Raw genomic sequence first — 16,429 nt, 5'->3', positions numbered from 1 at the left:
TCTGGGGGCACAGGGAGGCGCAGCGAGCAGGTGGGATGGATTTCCACGGCTTCATCCCTGGCTCCAGGCCTAAGCTGCCTCCCAGGTTCTTAGGGCCCAGCAAGTCAAATACATAGTACGTCAGGTGGCGACAAGTGCTCCAAAGCCGAGTTCCAGCTCAGTCAAGTGAGGACACATTTTCAGCACCTCACCTTCTTTTCTGCAACTCTGGAGCTCATCAGTCTTGCTTTTCTTTGTTCTGCCTTTTAAATCCACTGCCCTGACCTTGTTCGTGTATTTTCCAGTCACTTAGTGTGGAGGAAGGGAATCTCATCCCATGGAGAATAGATCGAACATGGTCTTCAGCTGACTTAAAATATAAAATGCTAAATTAGAAATATCTTAAGTGGGGCGGGGGGCACAGTTATTTTAAAAATAAAACCTATCAACTCCCTCCTTGCCTGAAAGCTGTAGGGGACATATGGGTCTTCTGAGATTTGCTGTGTGATGCTTTCTCCTCTCCAGGGACAAGGCTGCTGGGCACTAGAGGACTAGATCTTTCAAGGGTCCCAGATCCACTGTCACATAAAGTCACATCCAGAAGGAGACCTTTCCTGCCAGCTTCCAGGGCTCTTTGTGTTCTGTGACAGCATTTGGGCATAGATCCTGCTTACCCGGCCTGGCTGCTGACAGGCGTTGGCTGCCTGCCCTCCAGGGGAGACACTTCTTTGGGCTCTGTCTTTGAAAGGCTGTGGGGAGGTTGAAGGTGCAACTCAGGTCCCCAGACTGCAGTGAGCTGACCTGGCAGGGCAGATGCCATCACATCTGGGGGAGCCGGCGGGTGTTAGTGGAGCTTGGATGGGAACTTACCCAGCATCCTAACAAAGGTACAGAAGGACCAGGTGAACTCAGGGCTGATAACGCATTACACAGTAATGGTAAAGTGGCATAGTAAAGATTAGTAAGCAAACAGCTTTTCCTCTTGATTTGCGTATATTTTATTTTCCTACTCTTCCCTAAGCAAATATAAGCAGTAAAAAAGCAGGCTAGGTGTGCTCAATAAACTCAGCAACACCTGGGATGACCTCTGCACTCGAGGGGCCACTGTAATCTTTGTCAAAGGCATAGGATGCTCCTGCTCTAGTTGCACTTGACCTAGGCGCCCTTTCTGCTACATGCAAATGGCCTCTAAGAAGAATGAGGAACGTATGTGTCCAGGTTGGCTTGATTTCACCAGTTCACTCAGCTATGGCCACGATTTACTGACATCAGCTCTGCAATTGAGAGGTCCTGTCTCCAGGGGGAGGCTCGCTGGGCTTGCTCCTGACGAGGGGACCCCCATTGAGGGTCAATTCCCAGAGGAGAGTGGGATGGGTCTGGAAAACCCCGAGGGGCAAGGTGGAGGAGCTCTCCTGTCGTAGCGGCTGGTCAGGGCCAGTTCTGCTCCCTGGCTCCACTGAGCTCGCCTGAGCCTGTGAGGTTGCCAGGGGTTCCCTGTGGCACGGCAGGCACTTCTGAATGCAGAGGTGGAGGTTGAGGCCGTGACTCCAGGGGCATGTTTGGTGGTGCTTGGGGCTGTTCCTGTGAACAGAGCAGAGTGGGAGGCAGGCATCATAGTTGCTGCAGAACAGTCCATACTGTGGGGCTGGGGGGTTTCCTGCCACACCTGCCATCTGCCCAGACCCCATAGGGAAGGCCACACAGGCAAATTCCTGAGAAGGGTCAGCCAGCTCACAAAGGTGGCCATTCTAGAGAAATCTCAGAGGAGAGGAAGTGCTTTGTCAGGAACTAGGCCTCAGGCAGGTCTTTCCCCGGAGGCCACTTCTTCCTACATTGATTTAGGATGGGGGGGTGGGGGTGGAGGGGAGCAGGTTGACCTCCCATCCAGCCCTGTATCTGAGTGTAGCTCATTTTATATCCATAGCCCAAGCCAACTTGTATCTTGGTGATATACTTTGGCTGCGTCACGACACAAATCTCACCTTGAATTGTAATAATCCCCACGTGTCGTGGGAAGGACCCAGTGGGAGGTAATTGAATCATGGGGGCGGGTCTTCCCATGCTGTTCTCGTGATGGTAAGTCTCACGAGATCTGATGGTTTTATAAAGGGGAGTTTCCCTGCACATGCCCTTTTGCCTGTGTCATGTAAGATGTGGCTTTGCTCTTCCTTTGCCTTCTGCCATGACTGTGAAGCCTCCCCCGCCATGTGAAACTGTGAGTCCATTAAACCTCTTTCCTTTATAAATTATCCAGCCTCGGATATGTCTTTATTAGCAGCCGAGAACAAACTAAAACACTTGGCTAGAGATGCATCCTCCCTGTGCCAAGCATGGAGGCTCACACCTGTAATCCTAGCACTTTGGGAGGCAGAGGCAGGTGGATCATGAGGTCAGGAGATCGAGACAATCCTGGCCAACATAGGGAAACCCCGTCTCTACTGAAAATACAAAAATTAGCTGGGTGTGGTGGTGGGCGCCTGTAATCCCAGCTACTCAGGAGGCTGAGGCAGGAGAATCACTTGAACCAGGGAGTCGGAAGTTGCAGCAAGCCAAGATTGCACCACTGCACCCCAGCCTGGCAACAGAGCAAGACTCAGTCTCAAAAAAAAAAAAAAAAAAGAAAAAGAAAAGAAATGTGTCCTCCCTGGGTGGATTCTCCTGCCCGGGAAGTGCTGGGGCAGTGGACATGGCCATCTGGAGTGAGCTCTGGCCACCACTTCCCAGCTGCCTTTAACATCATCCATAAAATGGGACAATATTGGCTCACAGATATCCTCAGGATGAAATGAGATGATGTATAAAACGACTTAAATGTGGTTACAATGCTGGCACGAATGAAGAGTACCAAGTGATGAACCCACTGGGCAGAGGCCATCCTTTCAGATGGCACTCGCCTAAGAATGCCCTCCCTACCTCCCTCCTCCCCTCCCCCCTCCCTCCTCCCCTCCCCCCCCATCATGGGAAGGTCAGCTCCTCAGGGAGTGACTCCTAAACTTGCTGAGGATCCACTTTGCTGCCCTGAGCATTCCAGGAATGTTACCAAGTGCCTTGAGAGCATTTTCTTTAGTAAGCCATGTAGCTGGTCAGGATGTACAGTGTCATCAATTTGCCCCTGTGAAATAGCCCAGAAGGCCTGTGCCCCCCCGGGAGCTGGGCATGGTGGAGGCAGCCCCTGGGCTTGCCGGACCGGACCAGGGATCTTTGCACCTTCCCTGGCATAGGGCGGCTGCAGGTCATCTCAGAAGAGTAGTAAAGAAAGGTGACATCACTCGTTTATCCCTCAGATGTGTCTTGGGTATAAAAATGTGCTTAAATTGAATGTGAGTTCTTAAAACTGAAAGAAAAGAACAGATTTCAGGCTGTGCACAGTGGCTCCTGACCTCAGTGATGCCATCTCGGCTAACTGCAACCTCTGCCTCCCAGGCTCAAGCGATTCTCTTGCCTCAGCCTCCCGAGTAGCTGGGATTACAGGCACTGGCCACGATGCTCAGCTAATTTTTGTATTTTTAATAGAGACAGGGTTTCGCCAAGCTGGCCAGGCCAGTCTTGAACTCCTGACCCCAGGTAATCCACCCACCTTGGCCTCTCAAAGTGCTAGGATTACAGGTCTGGAGTTTGAGACTGGCCTGGCCAACTTGGCAAAACCCCGTCTCTACTAAAAATACAAAAATTAGCTGTGCGTCGTGGCGGGTGCCTGTAATCCCAGCTACTCGGGAGGCTGAGGCAAGAGAATCGCTTGAACCTGGGAGGCGGAGGTTGCAGTGAGCCGAGATCACGCCACTGCACTCCAGCCTGGGTGACACAGCGAGATTCTTGTCTCAAAAACAAAAAGAATGAATTTCTTCATTGCTCTAAAGCTACCTTCCATATGTGACCAAAGGTGAGCGGAAATGGCCTGGCGAGTGTAGCCCCGGTGGGTGAGACACCACGGGCAGGGCAGGCGGGGGCGGGGAGGAGAATCAGAGGCCCCTTCAAGGTAATGTTGGGCTGTGGTATGGTTTGTCCCCACCAAAACTCGTGGAGACCTGGTCCCCAGTGTGGCAACACTGGGAGCTGGGGCCTTTAAGAGGTGATGAGTTTTTTTTTCTCTAGACTGAATTAGATCTTTTTACAAAACGAGGCCCTCACCAGAAGCTAAGCAGATGTCGGTGCCATGCTTCCTAGACTTCTAAGCCTTCAGAACCATGAGCTAAATAAGCCTCTTTTCTTCATAAATTACTCAGCCTCAGGTATTCTGTTACAGCAACAGAAAACACTAAGACGCTGTGCCAATGCGCGAGTCCACGGTTCTTCACAGGACCTGGCATGGGACGCACTGGCTCAGGGGCTCCAAGGCCACTCAGCTCTTCCTCAGCACAGTTTGGCTCATCTCTCTGCTGACCAGCTTCCTACACTTAGGGTTTCCAGTCCCCAAGACTTCCGTCCGTAATGGACATAATGGTCTATAATGGCACCCAGCCCTAGTCCTCCTCCTGAACCAATCAGTGCAGCCTCCATAGCCACCAGGTCCATCCCTCAGGTTCTAGATTCCAAATTCCAAAGATGAGAATCTGACCAGTACCAGCTCTTTTGCCAGGGCACACGTTTCCAAGGGCATGGGCCAGCCACTGGACAGGCCCTCTTTGGGTGAGCGATGGCAAAATATAGGGTCCCTCCTAAGAACAGTCATTAGGAGAGCAGCAGCTGTGAGGGCTGATTAGCCTAGAAGGGAACATTGGATGTGGCAGCCAATCCTCTAGCATAACAGAATTAACATAAAACAAGGTGGGTTCCAATTACTCCTTAAAACTCCTGGATTTCACCTCCAATTTAGTGGCACACAGCAGGCATCTGATAACAGATGCTGGCCATAGTTGCCTAAGGTAAGGATCTTTCTTTTTCTTTTTTCTTTTTTTTTTCTTTTTGGAGACAGAGTTTCTCTCTTCTTGCCTAGGCTGGAGTGCAGTGGTGCAATCTCGGTTCACTGCAACCTCTGCCTCCTGCGTTCAAGCGATTCTCCTGCTTGGCCTCACGAGTAGCTGGGATTACAGGCATACACCACCACACCTGGCTGATTTTTAAAAAATATTTTCAGTAGAGATGGGGTTTCACCATGTTGGCCAGTCTGGTTTTAAAGGCCTGACCTCAGGTGATCCGCCCACCTTGGCCTCCCAAAGTGTGGGGATTACAGGTGTGAGCCCCCACACCTGGCCAAAGGTAAGGTTCTTATGTTCCTGGTGAGCTGGCCGGCAATACTTAATGCCCATGGTGTCAAGTTGGCTTCATTTTCTTTAACAGCTTTAGTGAGATATATTTTCATTCCATGAGGTTGACTCATTTAAAGAGTACAATTTCAGTAGTCTTCAGTACATCCATAGAGTTGTGCAACCATCACCATAATCTAATTTTAGAACTTTTTGTTTGTTGAGACAGGGTCTTGTTCTATCATCCAGGCTAGAGTGCAGTGGCGCAATCACAGCTCACTGCAGCCTTGACCTGCTGGGCTCTAGTGATCCTCCTGCCTCAGCCTCCTGAGTAGCCGGGACTACAGGTGCACACTACCATGCCCAGCTAATTTTTTGCTATTTTTTATGGAGACAGGGTCTCGAACCCCTGGGCTCAAGCGATCCTCCTGCCTTGGCTTCCCAAGGTGCTGGGATTACAGCAGGTGTGAGCTACTGTGCCTGGCTTAATTTTAGAACTACTTTTTTTTTTTTTTTGAGACGGAGTCTCGCTCTGTTGCCCAGACTGGAGTGTAGTGGCACAGTCTTGGCTCACTGCAACCTCCGCCACCTGGGTTCCAGCAATTCTCCTGCCTCAGCCTCCTGAGTAGCTGGGATTACAAGTGCGTGCCACCACGCCCAGCTAATTTTTGTATTTTTAGTAGAGACAGGGTTTCACCAAGTTGGCTAGGCTGGTCTTGAACTCCTGACCTCAAGTGATCCACCCACCTCAGCCTCCCAAAGTGCTGGGATTACAGGTGTGAGCCACCGCGCCCAGCTTAATTTTAGAACATGTTTATCATCCCCAAAAGAAACCCATCAGTAGTCATTCCCCCTTCCCCGCTCTCCCCCCAGACCTCGGCAGCTGCTAATCTGCTTTCTGTCTCTACAGAATTTGATTTGCCTACTCTGGGTGTTTTGTGTGAATGGAGTCATACAACATGCAACTCTGTGTCTGTCTTCTTTCACTTAGCATGATGTTTTTGAGGTTCATGCATGTTGCAGCATGGATCAGAACTCCGTCCCTTTTTATTGCTGAATACTATTCCATTGTAGGGACGTAGGTTGAGCATCCCAAACCCGAAAATCTGAAACGCTGCAAAATCTGCAACATACTGAGCACTGACATGAGGCTCAAAGGAAATGCTTGCTGGAATATTTCGGATTTTTGGATTTGAGATGCTCAGCTGGTAGGTACAATGCAAATATTTTTAAATCCCAAATCTGAAACACTTCTGGTCTCCAGCATTTTGGATGAGGGATACTCGACCTGCACTGTTACTCACTGGAGAGCGTCTGAGTGACCCACAGACCCACACCCCTTCTTACCCACCTCATCTGCGGGGAGCCGGACCAGGACATGTAGAGCAAGATGAGGAAGAGCAGCACCACGAAGGCAGCCAGGCTCACCCAGAATGCGATCACGATGGAATCTGCAGGAGGAGGAGATGCATCTCAGCGCTGGGTTATGTCAACATAAAGCAACGCTGAGGGGCAGTAAGGAGTCCCAGGGTATTGTGGAATGAGGGCCCTGAGTTTCGGTTGTCCTCCAGCCTCTCAGCTGTTACCATGGGGAAGATCTCCCATTAACAATAACTTTGGGAAAGAACAGGGGAGCCAAGAAGTGTTTTTTTCCTCAGGGCAGCTGGCCACGGGGTCTGTTTAGGGTGATTGTTAAGAGGAAACATTGAATGGAATTGTGTGCCCCCCGACCCCATGCATCTGCTTGCCCGGCTCCTAGTGGTGCTCAGAGGAACAGTCCTGAAGGATGGGAGGGAGAGGAGAGGGCTGTGGGCAGCTCTGTGTGTTAGGAAGGACTCCTGGGCCCCCGGGAGGGATGCAGCGCCTGCCAGGGGCCGTTGGTGGAACAGCTTCAGAGACCCCAGGAGTTGATACCCTGCGGAGGATGTGCGCTGGGCTACAGCGCTCCGGTGGGGAGGCCCTTTCTGCTGTACGGGAGTTAGCCTAGGTCTGCTCATGCCTGGATCGGCAAGGTGGAAATAGCGAGTCCCTCTCTCAGGCAGGAAGTCTCATCTCAGGGGCTGTGGCAGGAAGGAAAAAGCACTTTTGCCACCAGCATGATGGCTGTATTTGTGGCCTGAGGCTGAAGGGGGAAAGGGAAACCAGGAAACACACTTAGCCCCCCTGGGGCCCTGGGTAGAACCTGGCTGGCCAGGAGGGGCCTTTTTCCTTCTCCAGGCTCCAGTTTGGGAATGTTAGGCCAGTTGCTATGGAACTACTTTCTAGCACGACAGTTTTTCTTGGTGGTTGTCTGTGGCTGTGGGCAATCCGGCTCGTAATTAGGGTCTGCAAGTGTCTTATCCCAGACCAACTGCGTAATGCCAAGATGTCACAAGCTGAGATATTCTAGACGCCTATGTGTGTGACCAAAAGGCACTATTAGAGGATGATAACCTAACGATAATTCATTGAGCGCCTTTTGCGAGGGACTGTTCAGGATTCAGAGGGGGCTAAACCAGCACATTAGAAATTGCTAACTCCCCTCATTCACCCACAATGTTCCACCCCCAACCTCCTCCTCCTCTGAACTTCTGCAGTGCTTCCAGCACTAACACTGTGAGTAAATGAATGAGAGAACGTGCAAACCACTGAAAGAATGAATAAAGTGAGAGTAATCTACATAGAGGCAGAGGTGGAGGCTCTGGGGTGAAGATTGGTATTTGAGTAAAGGATGTCTGTCATCTCTGCCATCTACGACCCCTGAGAGATAGCAGGAAAAACTGAGGACTCATAAGAGTTGGTCTTGGACCCTAAAATGTAACATTAAAAACAGGGTATAATGGGCTGGGCACAGTGGCCCATGCCTATAATCCCAACAGTTTGGGAGGCCAAGGTGGGAGGTGGATCACTCGAGTCCAGGAGTTCGAGACCAGCCTGGACAACATAGCAAGACCCCATGTCTAAAAAAAAATTTTTTTGATTACCTGGGCACGGTAATGCCCATAGTCCTACCCCTTCATGAGGCTGGGGTCGGAGGATCACTTGAGGCCAGGAGTTCAAGGCTGAAGTGAGCTACGATCACGCCAGTGTGCTCCAGCCTGGGCCACAGAGCAAGATGCTTTCTCAAAAACAAAACAAAAAAAATCCCCCTCAAAACAGGGTATAATGAAAAGGCACAGTATTGGCAAAAGAATCATGAGCATCCATTGCCTTGTAATTCATCAGCAACTTGGCATTTACACTCCACGGGGGCAGGGACAGCAAAGACCCCCAGGCTGGCTCTCATGTCTCTCCTGTCTGTCTCTGAGCTGAGAAACTGACGCAGTCCCCTAGAGCAGGGAACTGTTTAAGAGCACCTCTGGATTCCTGGGGAAAGGGAAATGAGGTTGAACTGTGTGTCCTAAGCTTAAAAGGAGTTTTTTTGTTTTTTGTTTTTTGTTTGTTTGTTTGTTTTGTTTTGTTTTTTGTTTGTTTTTGCTTGAGACAGAGTCTTAATCTGTCACCAGGCTGGAGTGCGTGGCACAATCTCGGCTCACTGCAACCTCCGCCTGCCGGGTTCAAGTCGTTCTCCCGCCTCAGCCTCCCGAGTAGCTGGGATTACAGGTGCCCACCACCACATCCAGCTAATTTTTGTATTTCTAGTAGAGATGGGGTTTCACCATGTTGGGCAGGATGGTCTTGATCTCCTGACCTCATGATCCACCTGCCTCGGCCTCCCAAAGTGCTGGGGTTACAGGCGTGAGTCACCGCACCCAGCCAGCTTAAGGATTTTTGAAAGAAGCCTCTGACTGACTCTCTTAGCCTTCCTTGCCCACCCCCTGTGCATTGTCCTACACTCCCGAAGAGTTACAATCTATTTTACAACCCTTACAGTATAAGAGTGCATATGCTGTCAGAAAATGGGATTAGAAGTTTTATTCTGTAGGGATATTTTAGGTTTCTGCGGACACTAATGCTCTTTTTCCTTCCTAAAAATAGTGCAGGGTTTGAGGTCTTATAGCACCTACATAAGTTCTACCAGGGATCTAAGGGAACAGCTTCAAACTCAGCACCTGAGAGCCCCTTTCTCCCAGACTGACACTTGTCTGAGTCCTTGTCGTCATCCCCAGATATTGAGCAAGAAATAAGATGACAGGTTTCACAGAACGCAGTGTCTTCATGTAAGTGGAGTTTAAGTTTTGTCAGACCAAAAGGCAGTCGTCAGCCACTAGTCATTTTCTTTACTAAAATCTCCTTCATCATGTTCTGTTGAAAAAAATAGGCAAGAGAATATGATTCTTTTTCCTCTTCCTTCTGAAGGTTCACCCAAGTGCTTGGAGAGAACATTTCATTCCAAAAGCAAGAGCTGTGTGACTCTCCAGTGTCAGAAATAGACATCCCTAGGCTGGTTTTCCCAACAGGGAGCCCCAGGCTGGGTTGACAATGAAAGTGGTCCAGCCATAGAAACTTATCTCCTTTCCTCTCTCCTATCCTCCCTTCTCCTCCCTGCCTGTTCTTTCCTCCTTTCCTTCCCTCTCTCCTCTCTTCCCTCCTTCCTTTCTCTCCTTCCCCTCTGGGTCCACACTGGTAGAATGAGGGGAATTAGTCCTCAGCAGCGGAGTGACAGGAATGGTTCTGGATGGCATGGCCAGCCTGCACTTCATCTTGGGAGGATTCTTATCCTAACTTGGAGTTAACAAATTAATCCAATCTAAGGGTTCATTCTTATAGTAGACACTTCTGTTTTGTTAAATAAACAGTTTTAGCATTCCTCCATTCTTCATTCTACTAACGTTTGGGTTCCAGAGTTCCAGCAGAAAATCAAGATGTGGTTGGGCATGGTGCCTCAGCCTGTAATCCCAGCACTTTGGGAGGCCAAGGTGGGTGGATCACCTAAGGTCAGGAGTTCGAGAACAGCCTGGCCAACATGGTGAAACCCCCTCTCTACTAAAAATACAAAATAAAATTAGTCAGATATGGTGGCACATACCTGTAATCCCAGCTACTTGGGAGGCTGAGGCAGAAGAATAGCTTGAACTTGGGAGGCAGAGGTTGCAGTGAGCTGAGATTGAGTCACTGCACTCCAGCCTGGGTGATAGAGTGAGACTTCATCTCAAAAAAAAAAAAAAAAAAGAAAGGGAATTGGGGCATAGGTTACTACTGTCAACTCTAAGGTCAGCCCTTGTGTGCTTCCGTCGTGATAGAACCTTTGCTTTTAGCAGGACACTTGGCCGCCTGAGTTAAAGACTACATTTCCTTGCCTCCTTTTCAGAGAACCATGTGACAAGGTTCTGGCCAATGAGATATGAGTGGAGCCATCACAGGACAGCTTCTAGGAGCCTCCCTCCAGGGGTTGCTAGACTTCTAGCACCGTGTGTCCGTTCTTATTCCCTTACTCCATGTTGCTCCCTGAACACGGATGTGATGGTCAGAGCATGGCTTGCAACCTGAGGATGAGGGCAGGCATGTCCCAGGGATAGTAGTGCAATGAGCTAGAAGGATGTGAGTTCCTAAGGACTCCATGGAGCCACCTCACCAGCCCAGACCTGCAGACTGAGATAAACTAACTTCTGTTTCATCTGGTACTCTGTTAGTTGTAATCCATTTTCTTTACCAAGTCAGCAAAGAAACGGACTTTCTCAATGAATGTACCAGAACTTAAAAATCCAAATGAAAGGTGACCTTCAAAATAATCATCCTCTCTCTACCATGGAGTCATAGAATTCTTACTAAAACACATATATTCATCAAATACTTACAGGTCTCTTCTTTTGGAATTACCTTCAAGGACTCACACATAGACACAATTTTGCTATGTTGTGAGATAGTTCATTTATGACATCCAGATGGTATCAACCAGCTTAATCACCCATTTCATTAACCTGACTTTTTTCTGGGTCAGTCTTAACTATTTCCAAAAATAAAATTCATCCTCAAAAGATATACACAATTTATCACCACAGATGTTTGCTAGAATGTTTTGTGGCCACCCAACAACATCAGTTCAAGAAGTTGTTGAGCAACAGTAGAGTCATTCAAGCGTTGCACCTGCCCCTGGTGCTACCTTGATGGAAATTCATTTACAGATACACATTCTGTTATCTTTGTTTAAAAATTACTTTCACTACTTATGTCATGCCCTGAATATGATTGCTCTGAATGAGAGAAAAAGAGTTTTATGTAGTCGTTTTGTTTAATCTATACTTTGAATTTTCTACATTGTGTACAGAGAAATTGGTTGACAGTGTCATTTTGTTCTCTTGCGTCCTGTGCTCAGAGAAGCAGAGGAACAGACTGTCTCATTGAACCACCATGACAGCAGAGGTCAATATGGACTATGACCAGTTCTTCTTAACCCATAACTAAAGGGAAGCAGATATATTGACCTGAGAGGTAAATAATAGAGCATTAAGCCAGACACTACTCAAGGGAAATCAGCCCATCCTACTCTCTGAAAGGGAGCATTAGGCTGCTATCTGGAGACTCACTATGTTAGAATAATCTGTATTGCTGCTGTAAGATTGATTTTCTTCTAAGCTTAGCCTCGGAAAAGGGCACAGATGAAGATCAAACATGTAATTAGTCAATTCAGGCAGGGCGTCAGGAAACAGGCATGGCAGCTTCTGCTTCTGGGGAGACCTCAGGAAACTTACGATTATGGCAGAAGGCAAAGGGGGAGCCAGCACTTTCCATGGCCAGAGCAAGAGGAAGAAAGAGGAGATGGCACACACATTTAAACAACCAGATTTCATAATAACTCACTCACTATCATGAGAAAGCACCAAGGGGATGGTGCTAACCCACACATCACATATCAGAGCATAAACACAAAAATTTTAAAATCCATCCTAATTGGGCCAGGCGTGGTGGCTCACGCCTGTAATCCCAGCACTTTGGGAAGGTGAGGCAGGTGGATCACAAGGTCAGGAGATCGAGACCATCCTGGCTAACATGGTGAAACCACGTCTCTACTAAAAATACAAAGAAATTAGCCATCATATATCATATGATATATGATATCATATACGATATATTATGATATATATCATATACGATATATCATGATATATATGGATATATGTTATATGACATATATCTTGATATATCTGACACATATGCGATATATCATCATATATCATGATATATCATTGATATGACATACACGATATATCATGACACATACGACACATACGACACATGATGCCCCTGACATAGGACGCATGACGCCCCTGACATAGGACGCATGACTCATGACGCCCGACATAGGACGCATGACACATCCGACATAGGACGCATGATGCCCCGACATAGTATGCACAACACATCTGACATAGGACGCGTGACGCCCCTGACATAGGATGCGTGATGCCCCTGACATAGGATGCATGATGCCCCTGACATAGGACGCGTGACGCCCCTGACATAGGACGCGTGACATAGGACACGTGACACATCCGACATAGGACATGTGACACATCCGACATAGGACGCATGACGCCCCCTGGCATCGGACTGTGACGCATCTGACATATGACGTGTGACATATCTGACATAGGACACGTGACGCCCGACATAAGACGTGTGAAACATCTGACATAGGACGCATGACGCATCTGACATACGACGCATGACACGTGACATAGGACGCGTGACAACCCGACATAGGACGCACGACGCCCCTGACATAAGACGTGTGAAACATCTGACATAGGACGCGTGACGCATCCGACACAGGACGTGTGATGCATCCGACATAGGATGCGTGACGCCCCTGACATAGGATGCGTGACACATCTGACATAGGACGTGTGACGCCCCTGACATAGGATGCATGACACATGACGCATCTGACATATGACGTAATCCCAAAGTGCTGGGATTACAGGCATGAGCTACCATGCCTGGTCTGCATTTACTTTTTCTGTGTGTGTGTGTGTGTGGAGATGGGATCTCACTGTGTTGCCCAGGCTGGCCTCGAACTGGCCTCAAGTGATCCTCTCTAGTTGGTGGGATTACAGGCGTGAGCAGTTGCACCCAGCCCTGCATTTACTGTTTGACAGACAGTATATGATTATAGTGAGTGAAAACCCAAGGAAGCTAAGACTTCCTACGGGATAGGTAGCGCATGGGTTTCCAGGGCTGAGACCCAATCCTCCCAGGCTTTGTTTTTGTTTTGTTTCTCATGCTCACTTCCGCATCTAATTTGTCATTGTGATCAAGTAGCTGGACTCCTCAGAGAAGACTGTCCACACATGCCACGTTAGCCAAGAGATAAGGAACCCGAGGGCAGATGAGCAAAAAGAAGTGAAGTCATGCTGGTTTGTCCTTGCTGAGACTATGAAGATTAAACGTATGTTGGCATTTTAGTAAAAATTATTAAATCCTGCATCTTAGGGATGGAGAGAATAACTGTCCCAAATCTAAATACAGACAGTGGAAAAGGCAAATCTTTAATTTGAGGAAACTCGCTCAGCTTATTGGAGCCCCAAATTAAACAAGAAATCTATCTTTAAAAGAATATTCTCGCCAGGCACGGTGGCTCACACCTGTAATCCCAGCACTTTGGGAAGCTGAGATTGGGGGATCACTTGAGGCCAGGAGTTCCAGACCAGCCTGGGCAATATAACATGTCTCTATAAAAAAATACACAAAATTAACCAGGCGTGGTAGCATGTGCCGATAGTCTCAGTTACTTGGGAGGCTGAGGTAGGAGGATTACTTGACCCAGGGCAGTCGAGGCTGCAGTGAGCTATGGTCACCCCACTGCACTCCAGCCTAGGCAACAGATCTAGACCCTATCTCCAAAATAAAATAAAATAAAATAAAAAATAAAGATTCTGCTTCCAAAGTGTCTTCGTGACTTAGCAGGTTAATTCCAAGCTTATTACAGAAGTTAGCAAATACAGTTTCTCTCCCAGCCCCATTCATTTATATCTATGAGTGAACTGGCCACATTCCTGCTTTCCCATGATGTCTACCGGAGTTAATAAGTGAATGCAGAGAAAGCCGGGAGTGCCCAGTCATTTGGGCCCCGGCCCCCAGCCTCTGTCTGGCCGGCTTCCCTAGTTCAGACTTACGTTTGTGGGCTTTCAGCTTCTTCTCGTCCACGGGAATGAGGTCCAGATAGTCCAGGTAGTATTCATAGCTGTAGTATGGGGCAGAGGCGTTGGTCCCGTTGGCCATGTCTGTGGCACTGGGCAGTCAGCGTCCGGGCCGGCAGCCTCGCCTCTGGATCCAGGCGCCAAGCCCCTGGGAGGAGACTGCCTCACTGATTTCTGCAGGAATCGTCCAAGTGTGTCTGTGGGTCTCTAGGCTCAAGGTCTGCCCACTTATCAGAGCTATTTGGCTGGAAGAAAGGTCAGGGGGGTGTGCCTCACGACGCCAGCATCCAGCAGAGCTTCCCATCTGTCCCTTCTTGATAAAACTCCAAAGCAAACAGAGCAGAGAGGCAGGAGAACGGCTTTCCAGGGCAGCCCTAGGATCCCTCTCTGTGTAAGGACAGGGAGCTGGGCAGGAAATAGTCGCCCAGGGCCCCTTAGAAGATGCCCAATAGGGCTGGAAAGACAATCGCTTTTTGCCTTAAATACTTGAAAAGTTAAAAGAACCAAAATGTAAGCCCGACAGTGCCCTTGACTTACATTTAAGCAATTCTTGATGCTATTGAGCAACCACCAAACTGCTGGCTTAGATTCAATATCTGAGGGCAGAAATTGAGTGATGTCAGCCGTGAACTTGTAAACCTCTGTCATGTACTCATAGCCAGTTAATTAAAACCAAAAGAGAGCCCCCTGCCCCAACAGAGTGCACCTCTCCACTTATATCTAAGCCCCCCAAGAACCAACCAGCCGGCTGCATTTGTTCAGACTCAAAAGGCTGTTTATCTCTGACACAACCCCATGTGGTCCAAGCTCTTGGGAAATAGAGTCCACTCAGCTCTTGGCTGATACCACACGTGACGCAGATTCTTCTGGGTTTCTGTAGGGCTTGACTCCAAATTATACACCCTCCTCTAAGATCCTCAGACACTAACAAGAGGAACATTCTGAACATCTGGAATGAGCAGGACCACAGGTGAGAGGAACCCTAGAATTTAGCCTTTGAGAATTAGGAGGCCAAAACACACAGTTTACACGGCCTTTCCCTCCAATATGCCCAGCTTTCTTGTGTTCTTGATTCAGGTCTACACTATCAGAATAAAGCTGGGTATTGACAGTGTAGACAGTCCACCCAGATAACTTGAGCCCCTCTGCTGGTTTTGCTGAGGCCTGCCACGCCTGAGGCATTCCTTGGGGAGCACTTTGAGGGTAGTTCAGTTGACCAGAAGGGGAGGAATGAGGCTCTTGTGTTTCCCAAGGGAGGGGCAAAAGATCTACTTGAAAAGTAAAATAAAACCTCTGCTCCCACTACACCCTAAACTTCTGACACCAGACGTGGGCTTTTCTATACCAAGCAATTTCCTATTCTTGGCAGACACTGGCTGGGTGTCCTACAATGTAACTCAATCCTGACACTGTCATTTGCTAGAATGGCTCACACACAGAACTCAGGACAAACAGTTCACTTACTAGATGACTGGTTTGTCATGAAAGAATACAACTCAGGAACAGCCACGTGGAAGAGACACATGGGGCAGGGTGTGGGAAAGGGCACGGATTTTTCCACGCCTGATCCAGGTGCACACCCTCCCAGCACCTCAATGTGTTCACCAACTTGGAAGTTCTCTGAAGCCCCTTGAGGAGGGTTTTTGTAGGGTTTTATCATGTGCTATGCCATCTAGATGATTATTATATTCCATTATGTGGGCACCATTGATGAAATCACTGGCTATCAGTGAATGAACTCAATCCCCAGCCTCTCTCCCCTTTCCAGGGTGTGAGTGAACATTGCAACCCTCTAATATATGGTTGGTTCCTCTGACAACCAGCCCCCACCTCATTGGCATAAACTCAGGTAGAGTTGAAAGTGGCTTATGCTGATTAACAGAAGATGCTTCTCTTACCCCATTACTCAGATATTGCAAGTTTTATGAGTTCTGTGCTACCAGGGACAAAGATCAAATACAGTCAAATGCTGACTAATAATGCTTCCATCAATGACCAGCTCCATATAGAACAGTGGTCACGTAAGATTATAATGGAGCTGAAAAACTCCTATCACTAGTGACACCGTAGCCAACATAACATCATTGCACATTTACTTTATTTTATAAATAAATTTAGTATAGGCTAAGTGTGGTGCTTATAAAGTCTACAGTAGCATCCAGTAATGTCCTAGGCCTTCACATTCACTCACCACTCCCTGCCTCATGC

General features: G+C 48.3%; 2 protein-coding genes across 4 annotated transcripts in view; one reads left to right on the top strand and one right to left on the bottom strand.

Annotated features, from left to right (window-relative positions):
* The window catches only part of URB1 (URB1 ribosome biogenesis homolog), a 125,562-nt gene that overhangs the window by 83,048 nt on the left and 26,085 nt on the right, over nt 1-16,429 (top strand). The window lies entirely within an intron of this gene.
* MRAP (melanocortin 2 receptor accessory protein) lies at nt 211-15,131 on the bottom strand. The gene is made up of 3 exons (XM_008977724.4): nt 14,198-15,131; nt 6,514-6,613; nt 211-1,560 (listed from the first exon to the last, which is right to left on the bottom strand). The coding sequence occupies exons 1-3, from the start codon at nt 14,301-14,303 to the stop codon at nt 1,248-1,250; spliced, it is 519 nt and encodes a 172-aa protein (XP_008975972.1). The 5' UTR covers nt 14,304-15,131; the 3' UTR covers nt 211-1,247.

This window comes from Pan paniscus, chromosome 22 (assembly GCF_029289425.2).
Source record: "Pan paniscus chromosome 22, NHGRI_mPanPan1-v2.0_pri, whole genome shotgun sequence".
Taxonomy (NCBI): Eukaryota; Metazoa; Chordata; class Mammalia; order Primates; family Hominidae; genus Pan; species Pan paniscus.
Note: the sequence above shows the minus strand (reverse complement) of the source record. Positions and strands in the feature narration are given on the sequence as shown.

Coding starts and splice junctions, on each gene's coding strand:
- MRAP (XM_008977724.4), bottom strand. CDS start 14,303: ATGGCCAACGGGACCAACGCCTCTGCCCCATACTACAGCTATGAATAC. Junction 6,614..14,197: donor GAAGCTGAAAGCCCACAAAC/GTAAGTCTGAAC, acceptor CTCCTCCTGCAG/ATTCCATCGTGATCGCATTC. Junction 1,561..6,513: donor TCCGGCTCCCCGCAGATGAG/GTGGGTAAGAAG, acceptor CTCTGTTCACAG/GAACAGCCCCAAGCACCACC.